The sequence below is a fragment of the Pseudorca crassidens genome, chromosome 9, assembly GCF_039906515.1.
Source record: "Pseudorca crassidens isolate mPseCra1 chromosome 9, mPseCra1.hap1, whole genome shotgun sequence".
Classification (NCBI taxonomy): Eukaryota; Metazoa; Chordata; class Mammalia; order Artiodactyla; family Delphinidae; genus Pseudorca; species Pseudorca crassidens.
The window spans coordinates 99,662,336-99,676,022 of record NC_090304.1 but is presented as its reverse complement, the minus strand read 5'-3'; the positions used below and the strand labels follow the sequence as shown (position 1 = coordinate 99,676,022).

The 13,687-nt window shown below is 41.5% G+C and overlaps 1 protein-coding gene across 1 annotated transcript in view; it reads right to left on the bottom strand.

Annotated features, from left to right (window-relative positions):
- Positions 1–12,284, bottom strand: part of JHY (junctional cadherin complex regulator) — a 66,282-nt gene extending 53,998 nt beyond the window's left edge. The window contains exons 1-2 of the mRNA XM_067751364.1: positions 12,197–12,284; positions 9,287–9,690 (exon numbers count right to left, since the gene is read on the bottom strand). Of these exons, the coding sequence (XP_067607465.1) occupies positions 9,287–9,600 (314 nt within the window). The 5' untranslated portion in view covers positions 9,601–9,690; positions 12,197–12,284. The remainder of the gene's footprint in view (positions 1–9,286; positions 9,691–12,196) is intronic.
- Positions 12,285–13,687: the final 1,403 nt, after the last annotated feature.

Here is a 13,687-nt window from a genome sequence, read left to right as displayed (position 1 = left end):
TCAGAAAGAGCCGTAATTTCCAGCCTCGACAAATTGCCATGCTTAGATGCCCGCGGAAGCAATCTCACACGCCCTGGGGAAGACGGACATTTTAAGTGAAACCTGGAAAATACAGAAGGGTTTGAAACAAATCAGACATAATGAGCTGCTCTGGCTGCGAAAGATGCTTTTGAACCGATCGTTTGAAGAGACACTCTAATAATGTGTATTTACAAGATGAGAATCGGAAAGTGTGGCTCTTCTAAGAGCTTTAATGACACTGTACCGTGTACACCTGCCATGATTATCTTAAAACATCCCCCTTTCTTCCCTTTCTGATGGAAACCATGTGTTGAGACAAATGGGAGTTTATGTTTTGCAAACTATCGAGCATGGAAAGCTGTAATACTTCACAGAAACAAATCTAATGGTTGAAATAGAACATGATACTAAAGAACCCCATTGTTCTGAGCTTGTGTGCGGAGAAGCTCAATTGTGTTGTGTGGTCCAGGTCAACACACTGGAACAAAATGAGTGTGAAGTGCTCCTTCATCAGTAATCTTGTGCACACAAAACACATACCTCATTTCCTCCCCATTTGATAGGAAGGTTATACAGACAATGAGTATACAGTGCTTTTGTTGCTGTTCAGACAACAGATGCCAGGTCTGCCGTTCAGATGCCCAGGTTAGAAATGGATGCAGAGAGGAAGGGGAGGGTGGTTTCATATGCATATGCCATCCTATCTGCTGGCTCTAATGGACCATATTTGAGCATGACTGGGACAACTTCAGTCCAAATAAAATCAAATCTCCATTTGACGAAGAGCCTCATATTCAGTTTAGTATTCAATCAAAAAATTACTAAAATTGGAGCATGTTTCTAGTACAATGAACATCCTTTGCACTCACAGGAAAATATTCAATAACTGGCCATTTTGCCTGTCGAGGAGGTGAATAAAAGCATTGCTATTAATCATTTAGCAGTTATTTATTTGCCACTTTAAGTAGGCAGTTAAATTGAAACTGCACATGTTATTATTGATTTAGGTTTAATTTAATCCTTTTAAACAGAACAATTATTCCCAATTTATATGCCATTAAATCTTTTATGCATATGAACAGCAAATTCAATTTCTGTTTAAGTGTAAAGTGTTTTTTGTGTTTTTTGTGTTTTTTATTTTTAAGTGTAAAGTTTTTAATGCTTCTTTAAGGAGCTATAAAACTGACAATTGTTTCCAAGGATTTCTGAGTTCTGTGTTCATCTTAATCTTTTTATCAACAGCTTTTAAGTAAATAAATCCAAAGGATTAAAAAATCACTTTTGCAAGTATGAAATAAAATGGTTCCACAAGTGTATTGAAATGCTTTGGGGAGGCTCTTTACAGCCCAGAAAATTTCATTTAATGCAGGCATTTATTCTGCTAAAAATATTAAACATCTTAATAGAAGAAAGGTAGTTTAATGAACCGAAGGCCAAAGACTGTCTTTAGAAACACACTCAAGTGAAGGGACTGGATTGTTAGCTGGTGAATTTTATTTACCGCAATTATAGAGTTTAGATAATTCCAACTAAAGTCCCTTTTTTTTCTTTTTGACAACAGGTTTATGGCTGCAAAATAACCAGATATTTGCCCCAAGTTCTTATTAGTGCCAGTCTTGATTCAAGGACAATCTGAGTGTTAAATGAAAATAAATTATCTTAAGAGGGCGTGTTAGTAATTGCGATGTAAAATTCTAGTACCTCGTTTCTAATTAAGATTATCTTATGTGAAACAAAGGCTGCATCTTCACAAGGGAAATGCTGTATGACACAGAACCTATTTAGAAACATGATTCCCCTCGTTCAGTGAGAGTTTACAGTGTTCAAGCCAGACATTTTCTGTGGAAGGCTTGGATATTCTTTTCATTCTCCAGAAACAATGGCTAAAAGCCAGGGACCCAGATTTACAACATCTCCAGGTGCATACACTGTCTTTAGGTAGAGTCTCTTGTATTTTAAATGCCAGATATTTACAGCAACAGAATTTCCAGGTAGCTGTGACTTCATGGGAAAAAGCACTAGACAGGTCTTGACACCTGGGTCCTGGTCCAGATTTTGCCACGGTGTGAACTTGGGTGAATCTGTTATCCACTCCAGGCCTCAGGTGTCTCCTTTTACAATAAGGAATAGACTGACCTTTAAGAGTCCTCACAGCTCTCAGAATTCACTAATTTTCAAACTGAATTGGACCTATCATGCGAAACTCAGCAATGTATGTAAGTGTTGGGGAAAAAAACATTTATTTTAAATTCAATCCATTAAAAAATTATAGTAACCAAAGATTTCTACGTTTCCACATTTGTCAGGGAGTAGAAACAGAGGAATACAGTGGAGGTCGTGAATTAAACTATCTCCTTAGTTACTTGGTTACAACCTTCCTAATCCTCTTGATAAACCTGCAGGATTGCAGGTGATGTAAATTTAAATTACACTTTTTGAGGTTTCAAACTCACTATTTATTTACGTATTTTAACACAGTAATGCATCCCCATTTGGAAATAAGCTAGAAAGGAACTCGTGGTCATCTCCGAGGGCAATAAAATCCCAGGAGTCACAGTGGCTTTAGCATTTCTGGTGGGGACTGTGCCTCTGGTAGACACAATTCATGCCCAGGCACACGCCTTACTCCCTCCTCTGCTTGTCTGTCACGATGGCACCATGCCTGCTCTGAGGAGTGCATCAGGGTTTGACTGCTGCACAGTTTGTGAGCAAGTGAGCATAAAACAGCAATGATGGGACTTCCCTGGTGGCGCAGTGGTTAAGAATCCGCCTGCCAATGCAGGGGACAAGGGTTCGAGCCCTGGTCTGGGAAGATCCCACATGCCGCGGAGCAACTAAGCCTGTGCGCCACAACTACTGAGCCTGTGCTCTAGAGCCCGCGAGCCACAACTACTGAAGCCTGTGCACCACAACTACCGAGCCTGCACACCTACAGCCCATGCCACAGCTACTGAGCCCGCGTGCCACAACTACTGAGCCTGTGTGCCACAACTACTGAAGCCACCACAGTGAGAAGCCTGGGCACGTCAACGAAGAGTAGCTCCCGCTCGCCGCAACTAGAGAAAGCCCGCACGCAGCAACGAAGACCCAATGCAGCCAAAAATAAATAAATTTATATAAAAAAAGACAGCAAGACAAGTCACCTCTCTGCTATGACTATACCCATGTGATCAGAAATAAATTACCAAAACGCTAGTAGCTATCCCCAAATACCTAGAATTTGGTATATAGTAGAATGTGTTTGAAAGAGGTTGGCCAGCCAATGGCCTTAAATTGAAAATCTACCTAATCAAGACAGTATAAATCAACACGGATGAATGCTGCTAGAAACTAACAGGAATGAGAGTTGACTCCTGGAAGCTCTCAGAATGTTCTTGGTTATACTAGAATATTAGATCTAGCCTCAAGTGTCACGTTTACTCTCCCAACCAGAGCAAAAAAACAAAACAAAACAAAACTCTACAACACTTATGAGAGGAAGTAATCTCCCCTCAGCTTAAATATATCCAATGTGTCCTACAAAACAGTCGGGGAAATTAAAATACTGAGTTTTAGTTTTTACTAAGTCTCCCTTTACCCACTTTCTGTTTTGCTTATCCCATACTGCTACTGAAGTCCTAGAAATCATCATTCAATATTTCACTTGATTCTTGTATTATTAAGCAGAAACAACATACAGTGGCCCCTTGGTATCTGCGAGCGACTGGGTCCAGGACAGGCAGGGGATACCAAATTCCACAGGTGCTCAAGTCCCAGAGCCGGCCCTCTGTATCCACGGATCCACATCCGCTAATTCAACCAATTGTGGATTTTCTACTACTGCAGTACTATTTATTGAAAGACACCCTTCTATGAGTGAACCCGCTCAGTTCAAATCCATTTTGTTCAAGAGTCAACTATATATGAAAGTGTTTGAGAGGAAAAATTATATACCACCATAAAAATGAAGATGATTATTCCTGAGTCCTTTTCTTACCTTCAGACAATTCTGAAATTCAGTTCAACTAAGAATACCTTACTGTGCCTGTCTCCCACCCAGTAATTTCTGGCACACGGTGGTTTATGAGACAGAACGTGGGATCTTTTGTGAAGGCTACACTTCCCAGGTGATGAGAGAGATCTCAATGAATGAAAACATTCCGTTTCCCAGGAGAGCTGCTGAGGAATACAGGCTCTATGACCTTACTGCCCAGAGTAAAATGCCGTTAATATTTATAGTATTCTGAGGGCACAGGATCCTTTATACATTTGTATTACTTTACTAAAATTTATAATTTTACATGCATATTTTAATCTGGCCTCAGTTTAGTCCATATTGAAGTCGTTACACCTTTCATTTTTGCTAGAGAGCAAAACTGAATCCTTTATCAGATCAGCCCTTGATCACCTATCTAGATACTTATAATTAGAGGCTCAGATCTTGATGTTAAAAGAGAGTTCATTCAGTTAAATTTCTGGCTCTGCCACTTAGTGGCTACGTACACCTACACAACTTTCAGAGCCTTGGTTCCTAATCTGCAAAATGGGGATAATAATGTCGATATCTAAGAGCCTCTTGTAAGGATAAATGAGATAATATATATCAAGCAAATAGTCCTACAAATGGTAGCTAATTAGATTGAAGTATTTTTGTAAATAAGACCTTATCAAACACATATACTAGTTACTGTACTGCTGCTTTCTGGTTTTCTTTTTCTTTAACATATGAGGTTTCAGAAGGCCCCAGAGCTGAAGAGGTTATCTCTAATGCTCTAGGAATTACATTGATCTCTTTCTTCTGAGTGCCGAGTGTCATGGGGCTAGTTCTGGAGTGGGGTTGAAGGATTATCATATGAAGATCCTCTTTCCACTCTTGATTCATTCACTGCAGTCAATGCTGCTCCAATTTCCATTAAGTAAAAGGTTTTCTCTAATCCATATACATCGAACTGTGGCTTGACTTTGCTGAGGAACAAGGGAGTAATTGCTTTGAGGAGCTTCTAGTAACATCAAAACACAAGAGTAGGGCTCAAGTGATTTTGTCAGGCAGCTTTTAAAACGGTTGCCCATAAAAGCAAGAAGAAAGAGATCTTCTTCCGTCTTAAGGCAAGGCTTTGACTAATTATTTTGAACTACAATTCCCAGAATGCCATCTACCTGACAGAAATGAAAGTCTTCTTGAATTTCATACTGAGAGCCTGAGATCAATTTGTCTATTTCATGGCTAGTAAACTACTCAGATCCAAGTAACAATACACCTAAGAAAGGTTTCCAAGGCTAAAGTGAGGCAGAGAAAAGGGGCCAGTAACAAAACACTCGCCTGAAGGATGTTTTTAGGCATTACTTGGCTACATGCTTCAGTTCAGCTTTCCTTTGTAGTACAGAACTGGTCCTGTAAATGTTCAGTGTATGAAGCACTGTACAGCCAAGCAATGACTAGGGCTGTAACCCATTCTAACCCTGGGGATTATAGTCTATCATTAAGGATTTCCAAGGCAAATCCGTCCAAGGAAAATACCATTATTTAAGGATCTCTGAATCAGAAGGCCAAGGCCCTAATGATGCTTTTGACTTTGTAAGTATGGTTTTTTTATTTTGAAATATACTGAGAGGTATTTACATTGTCCTTGGGTCAAAAGCAAAGTTAAAGTCAGGTCTCTGAGCCCCACTCAAAGAGGAAAAACTCGACATTGGAGAAATGAGGTCATGTAATGGATCCTTTGCCTTGGTTTCTTCATCGTAAAAGTACAGACAAGAATACCTATCCACCACAAAAGATATTTCTTTTCCGATGCCCCTCCCACCCCCGTAGTAAATAAAAGTACCATTTATTACCTAGGAGACTGTGACTCTCCTAGATTAGAGCTACAATACAAACATGGTTTAAAGGTCCCCAGCCTTTTTGGCACCAGGGACCTGTTTCGTGGAAGACAATTTTTCCATGGACGGGGGTGGGGGTTGGGGAGGGGTGTGGTTCAGGCGGTAATGCGAGTCATGGGGAGCGATGGGGGGCAGCAGATGAAGCTTCATTCGCTGGCCCGCCGCTCACCTCCTGCTGTGCGGCCCCGGGGTTGGGGACCCCTGGTTTAAAGCATAGAGTCGGACTGCAGGAGTTTTCTGTTCCACCACCCACCCGGTGGAATAAATGGGTATAACGTAACTGGTTTCTTTAAGCCTCATTTGCAGTCTACAAGATGGGAGCATTATAGTGTCCACCTGTTGAGGCTGCCGTAAGGATTAAATGAGGTGATACATGTAAAGCGTTTGGCACAGGGATGGGCTCGGGACGAGCATTCTATAAATGCTATTGTTGTTAGAACCTTAAAGTAATCTGTGCCTTTTCTTGTTCCTTCCAACCCCAGTTCTAAACTGTCACCAAGTCCTATCAGTTCTTTATAAACATAAAGAATTACCTATGAAGTAATTAATTCATAAATTACCTATGAAGTAAATGAATAAAAGATTGCTACGAAGGATATACACTCATATAAGAGTATATGTGGGTTGGGACTTCCCTGGCAGTCCAGTGATTAAGACTCTGTGCTTCCACTGCAGGGGGCGAAGGTTTGATCCCTGGTCGGGGAACTAAGATCCCCCATAACGTGTGGCGCAGTCAAAAAAAAAAAAAAAAGAGTATGTATTGATGTATTGGTTATCTCTGAGAGGAAGACGGGGATGGATTTGAGAAGGGGATCCAGGAAACTATCTAGCATTTTATGTTTTAAAATATATATCTGAAACAAACATGGCAATAAGGGTGAGACGGTATTTTTCTCTGTACTTTTCTGTAGGTTAGAATTTTTTCTTGATTAAAAAAACTCAGGGAGTTTCCTGGCGGTCCAGTGCTTAGGACTCGGCGCTTTCGTGCTTTCACTGCTGTGGCTGGGGTTCAATCCCTGGTCGGGGAACTAAGATCCTGCAAGCCGCGCGGCGCAGCCAAAATACATAAATAAAATGAAAAGTATTTTAAAAAACACCTCAACATCAATAACAAAGCACTCTGACGTTGGGTGACTTTATCTCTGCCAGCTTCATCTTCCTAATCTGTAAATGGGAATAGCAGCACTTTCTTGCCCGATTACAATGAAGAATTGAGTGAAATTCTTCAAAAGAGATGGCCTTTCAAAAGAGACGTCATTACTGTTATTGTTGTCATTGTAATTATTACCATCTGGTAGTCTCTTTGTCCACTGTGTTTTTACCCTCTAATTCATAATGCACCAGCTTGCAGAATAATCTTCCTTGAACACTGCTTCATCTCACTGCTCTCCCCAAGAACCTGCATTTTCTCCTCCAGGTGGCCCAACCCAGTCCAGTCAGGGGCGGCTGGCTGGTTAAAGCCTTCCTAAGCCCCTCTTTTGCCCCCCAGCTCTATGGCTGCACCTCAGTTATAGCATTTATCACTTATACAGTGGACGTACGAAGAGCGCGTTCGTTAAGTCCAATTTGTTCTTAAGTCCAACAAAGTTAGCCTAGGTGCCCAACTAACACAATCGGCTGTAGAGTACTGTACTGTAATAGGGTTATGATACATTCGCATCCTTGAAAGTTTGCAACTTGAAGGTTCGTATGTAGGGGATTTACTGTACTGTGCTGTGAGATCCCCTAAGGAGCAAATGAGCTCGATTCAACTTGACATTTCCAGTGAAAGAGAGAAAGAGGGAAAGACGAAGAAAAAGACTCAGGGCTGGGCTCTCATTCTGGCTCCACACAAGTCTTCGCTGTGACTGCATTCTTGGGACACGTCATCTGAGTTCTGTGTTCCACGTCCTACGCGCGGCGTGGGCTGGGGGCACTCCACGACAGTCCCCGTCAGCAGGCCCCTCCTCTGTCTACTTTCCCTACACTCAGAACAAATCCTCTGCCATCAAGTGGGGCTCAATGTGCCACACACATTCATTCTAATTTTATTCTTTTTTTCCCAAATCTTACCTAGTCTCCAAAACCCTCCCTGCCCAAGTTCTAGGCCTTCCAATAAACTTTCCTCAATTTACTTTAACCCTAATTAAAAAAACATCTAACACATATAGAACTTATAGTCACTGTTTGAAGCACTTTTTATATATGTATACATAGACTTACTTTAGCCTCACTGTAAGTCTGTGAGGTAACTATTATTACTATCCCATTTTTACTGAGGAGGAACTGAGGCACAGAGAGTTTAATCGGGCTTGGCCAAGGTCACACAGCTAGTCAGCGGCACAGTTCCAACCCATATGGTCTGCTTCAGATGCTCTGTACTTTACCACCATCCCAAGACCCCTGTCTAATCAATAGCTTTTAACTTCAGTACTCTAGCATATCATTTATATTTTCATGAAAACTGAGTAAGATTGTACTCATTTAAATCCTCTTAGATGTTTTGGTGGCTTCTAGCCTAAAGTTAATACCCCATAAGTACTGATTATTAGAAATTAAATCTTTATGTGATTATATAAGCCCAGGAAGGTAGACCTCTCCTAGCTCAGGTAGGCTTCTACCCCCAGAACGTACTCTACTGACAGTGATGGCAATCCTGTGAGAGAAGCAGGCTGGCTCATTTGACAGATGAGAAAGACTGAAGGGACTTATTTCAAATTATACACTAAACGGCAGTGCCTGGACCAACTCAAGGCCACCCGGCTCCAAGTCATGGTATTTGCTAGACCAGGCTTTCGTGGATTTCTCCAGGGTGAGGTCACAGCAGTGGGGATACTTGGAATATGGACAGGAAATGAGCATAAGAAAGGCAAATGCCCTTATTATTAATAACTATTCTCATCTTATGCGTTTTTTTAAAAAAGAGAAATGAATGTGACAAAAATCTTGGCTCCGAGCTGTGGTTAGCTGCTTGGAGACCTGTCTCACACACACTACAAAGGTGCTCATTCCAACAGCCTGTCCAGAAACAGACTCACAGACTTAAAAAATAAACTTATGGTTATCAAAGGGGAAAGGCTGGGGAGACGGATAAATTAGGAGATTGCGATTAACATGTACACCCTACTATGTATAAAACATAATCAACAAGGACCTACTGTACAGGGAACACTACTCAATATTCTGTAATAACCTATATGAGAAAAGAATCTGAAAAAGAACAGATACATGTATAACTGAATCACTTTGTTGTACACCTGAAACTAACACAACATTGTAAATCAACTATACTCCAATATAAAAAAAAAACAAAAAACAAAAAACGAAAACCGAGAGCCTGTCCTAACTTTCACTTGGGACAGTACCAGTAATTATGTAACAATGCCTTTCGGAACCCACTGTTTTCTTACACAAGCCAATTCCTTACCTGTTCTTCGCACCAGCATCTTGGGTATGGAGGTTTCTCTGAGCTGCTTTTCTGCTTGCTTCCTCTTCCGTCTCACTCAAGTTCTCCTCCTCTAAGCTGTCAGGCTCCATGTCGTTGTCCTGAATTTGGTCTTCAAGTTTAGACGGGGACTTGATCTCTTGAGTGACGCTTTCTGAATCAGATTCCAAGGAGTCTCTTGAAATCAAATGTAAGTCTTCTTTCTTAAAAGGTGGCTCTGTGGACTGGACCTTTAAGTTGGTGTGATGAACAGGAGACAGAATAGAGCGCTTGGGAATTAATTTACGATGAATCATCTTGAGAAAATACAAAAATGAACAGGGATACTCTTGTGGATGGCAGCAGCTGGCTGAATGTTTAAAGTCGTGGTTCGCAAAAGAATTTGCCTAAAAAAATTATATTTATGTTACTCTGTGACTACTGAAATCTCTTTAATTCCAATGTTAATCAAAAAATTAAGTAAGAGAAACTTGTTATTACCTGCAGGCTTTTGTATGCCCCCTTTTGTGTGTATGAGAAAGGTCTATTGGAAAAACTATTATGTTTTTCTCTCTACAGAAACACATCTGATGTAGAGCTCATAAACAGTCTGAGTAATCAAATGCAGCTTTATTGAGAAAATTAAATGACTGGATTCCTTTTTTGAGCTTCCAAGGGCCTGTTACAGATAAGCCCGGACAAAGCGAAATGGCTAATCAGGGACAGTACTTCAATGCCTTATTTCCAAGACCGAGGGCACTGATATAAATATGCCATGTTCAGTAGTATTTATGGACAGAGTAAAACAGGTTCAGGGTCTGCCTTTTGGAAAATAAAGGAGGGGGAGAGAAGTAGAGTATGGTTTCCACAGTTGGAACTGTAAAACTGATGGAAGCTGTTTTGCTCCTCAACCTATATTGGCTGACTCTATCATTTGGAAGATTTTTTGATATCCAGATTGCTGTTAGGTAGGAATGTGTAATTTAGGTGGACATTACATAGAGATCAACCTCAGCTCAGAGGAAAAAACAAAAAACCCATGATAATGATTAAAACTGTTCAACAAAAGATTTGGTGGCCTTGTGAATTCTGCCATTCAGTGATTCATAGCAGAGGCTGGGTGTCCACCTGCCTGAATGGAATGCAGTTCTGGGGAATGCTGGGTGGGTGAAAGATTGGCCTGAATAACAGCTCGGGTCCCTTGTAACTAGCTTAAGAGTATGATTCCAAGTGAGCCCTCCCTGTCTCAAAGGGCTGTCATAAAGACCCACGAGATGGTTTACGGAAAGGATGCTTTGAGTTCAGATAGGATTGAAAGGAAATGATGTTTTTGGATGTGCTTCCTTTCATCTCTACTTGGCATTTCTATTTGCTCTGTCTTCCATCTCACTGCCTTTATGCTGTTTTTTTTTTGTTGTTGTTGTTGTTTTTCTGTAGGTCAGGTAACAGAAACAACCTTTCTCATCAGAGATTACTGTAAAATTTGTTTCAATGGCTTTCTCTTGTTCTTTGGGCAAATCCTCTCTTTAATTAAATAACACGACCTTCTTGCTAGTCCTAGTTGACCTTGTTGCTAATATTTCCAAGGAACATCCTCAACTCCTTGGAGGAAAGCACCTTAACAAACAAAACAGACCAAAGGTAACATTCATACTTAAATACATCTGATATTTAAATATCTATGGTTTTCTTTTTAATTCAAAGTTCCCCCTGTTGGTAGACTAACATATTATTGTCAAACTGCACAGACCAGTTTGCTGTATTAATTCTCTTATTTTAAAAATACGAATTTCATTCTACCGTATTATTTTAATTTTGATAAGCAGATCAACTGTTGCTTTTAGGATATTTTTAGAAAGTGTCAAATCCCTCAAATACTAACACATTTTAACTGAAACAGTTTGTAATAAACACCAGTCTTACTTTAAGAGTTCAAGTCACTGTACTTGGGATCTTAAAGAAAACTTAAAATAATCATTATATTTCAATTTGGAATTGCTCCTTCATGAAATAATTCAGTCCCTTCAATTTCTCTTTTACATACATGGACTAGGATTTCTTGGAGTTAATCAATTAAAAATGTCCATAGAAGAAGATATAATTTTTGTCATTAATGAAGTTTGGGAGATTATGAAGAGAGCAAAGGCAGATACCATCCAAGTTGGGTCGTCTGTGGAAGGTGTGACTTTATGAAAGCATGGGATTAAAGTAGGAAAAGCTGATAGCTGAAATAAATTAAAAGTGGGCCTTTTAAATGTAGCGAATGTGGCTGCCTAGTGGCACAAAGTTTCTCACTGAAATTTCTGACCAAGAGGGGCTGACGCATCTCCTAAATAAGACAGACAGGGATAAACCGGTGGCACTAAGAAACGGCTAATTCCCTAGGGGTCCCTTCAAGACCTTGGGCCTAGCCCATTAGTACTGGGAGAAACACATTTCCTTCTGTAGGTGAAAAGGAGCCCTGCTTTAAGGACTCACCTACCAAGATGAGTGGTAGAGGAAAAGGTGCCCTGTTTTGGAACAAGCCCGAAGCTGCCCAAAGGGGAGTTGGGTTTATTTTCTCCACCCCTCTTTTCTCCGATGGACAAGACTGGGCAACCAGGAGCATTTTAAGGCCCAGGAAGTGATGGGTCCGGTGGTTCTGATGCCCTGGACCGGTCTAATCAACCCACGCTAGGGCTGTTCTGGGAGTCTGGGCGCCAAAGTCTTTCCAGATCCCGGCCACCTGGGCCCCGTCCCTGCCTCGGCCACCGTCTGCCCTTCCCGCCTCGGTCCCAAGTGCTCCCCGGCGCGGGCTCCTTTGAGTTCGCCCCGTCCAGATCCAGTTTCCTCGAGAGGTTTCCTGCCGTCCCCACTCCGAGTCCCACCCCTCCCAATCCCCTCCTCTGGCGCACCGCCCACCCCTCCTGTCACCTGCCCGGTGCTCCTGGCTGCCGCGACCCCGGTGGGCCCTCATCCTCAGCGCCTCCGCAGCCCGGCTGCCCGGCGCCTCCCAGTCCCGCCCCGCGTCGCCCGGCGCTGCCCTGGAGACCGGGGCCAACAGGACCCACCCCGCGCGGCTCGGCCGGCACGGCCGTGGGTGGGGCCGCACCGGGGGGCGGGGCCGGTGCGGTCCAGGCTCCAGCCTCCCGATCACTCGGTGCCCAGTCTTGTTCTGGTGGAGACGGTGGGAACGGTTGTGATGAGGATGGCCAGGGGAGAGCTCCCAGGACCCCGGGAGCTCTCGAAGAAGCTGCACGCAGGTCACACTGGCTTTTCCAAAGTTGTAATGCAAGGAAAGACAGGGCACCGAGTGGGAAGAGATATTTGCAACACATACTGCTAGGAAATGTGAAGAACAAGTTAGGAAGGCAAAGAATCCAGTTAAAGAATGGGCAAATGACTTGAACAGGAATGTCCCAAAAGAAACCCAGTGGCCAATAACTGTCTGTTGTTGATTGAAAAGGTGCTTAATTCGTTAATAATCAGAAGCGGATAAATTAAGACCACCGTGGATATAGCTCCATACTCACCAGTTGGGCATGCGTTAAAATATCTGACAGCGCCCAGGGTTGGAGAGGAGGGAGAGCAAAGACCCCCCCGCCCCCATATACTGCAGACGGGAGTGTGAGGCCTTGCAGACACTTTGGAAAATGGCTTGACATTAGCTAGAATGTGTACACTCTATGGTTCAGCAATTTCACCTTTAGGTATTTACTCCACAGCTGTGTGTGCTTCTGGGCACCCGAACTGAAATGTCCATCAACAATAGAATAGTTAATTAAACTGTAGTATTCCGTATACTGACCTACTATACAATAGCGAAAATGAATGAAACACAGCTGTGTGCAATGATACAGAGGCAACTTAAAAATATATTGATAATATTGAGTTTAAAAAAAACCAAATAATTTTGTATATAAATATTTATAAAGGCAAAATTAAACTGTATTATGTTTATGGATGCATACTTAGTAAAGAAAACTATGAAAACAAAACCAAAGTAGTGATTCTCATAAAGTTAGGATTGTGGTCAGTTCTGATGGGCAGGGCAGGGTGGGGATTTTTAGGGAAGAGTGCCTTTGAGATTGTATTTCCTGACTTTTAATGGTGGTTACATAGATATTCATTTTATAACAGTTCATTAAGCTATACATTTATGTACGTGTAGAATATTGCACTATTTTAAAAATCTTCAAAGAAGTGTAAAGAAAGGAAGGGTTAGGAATTATATTCATATTAACACAGCATTAAAACCACAAATAGATTTGAATAACTGACTTCAGAGAGGCAGGAATTCTTCAATATCAGTTGTCTCATTAATGATCGGAAACACAGAGAATTGGAAAAATCTTGAGTACTCAGTTTTACCATTTTTTATTCTGCTTTTTATTAGAGTTAGTTTTTTTTGACAAGGGAATTAAA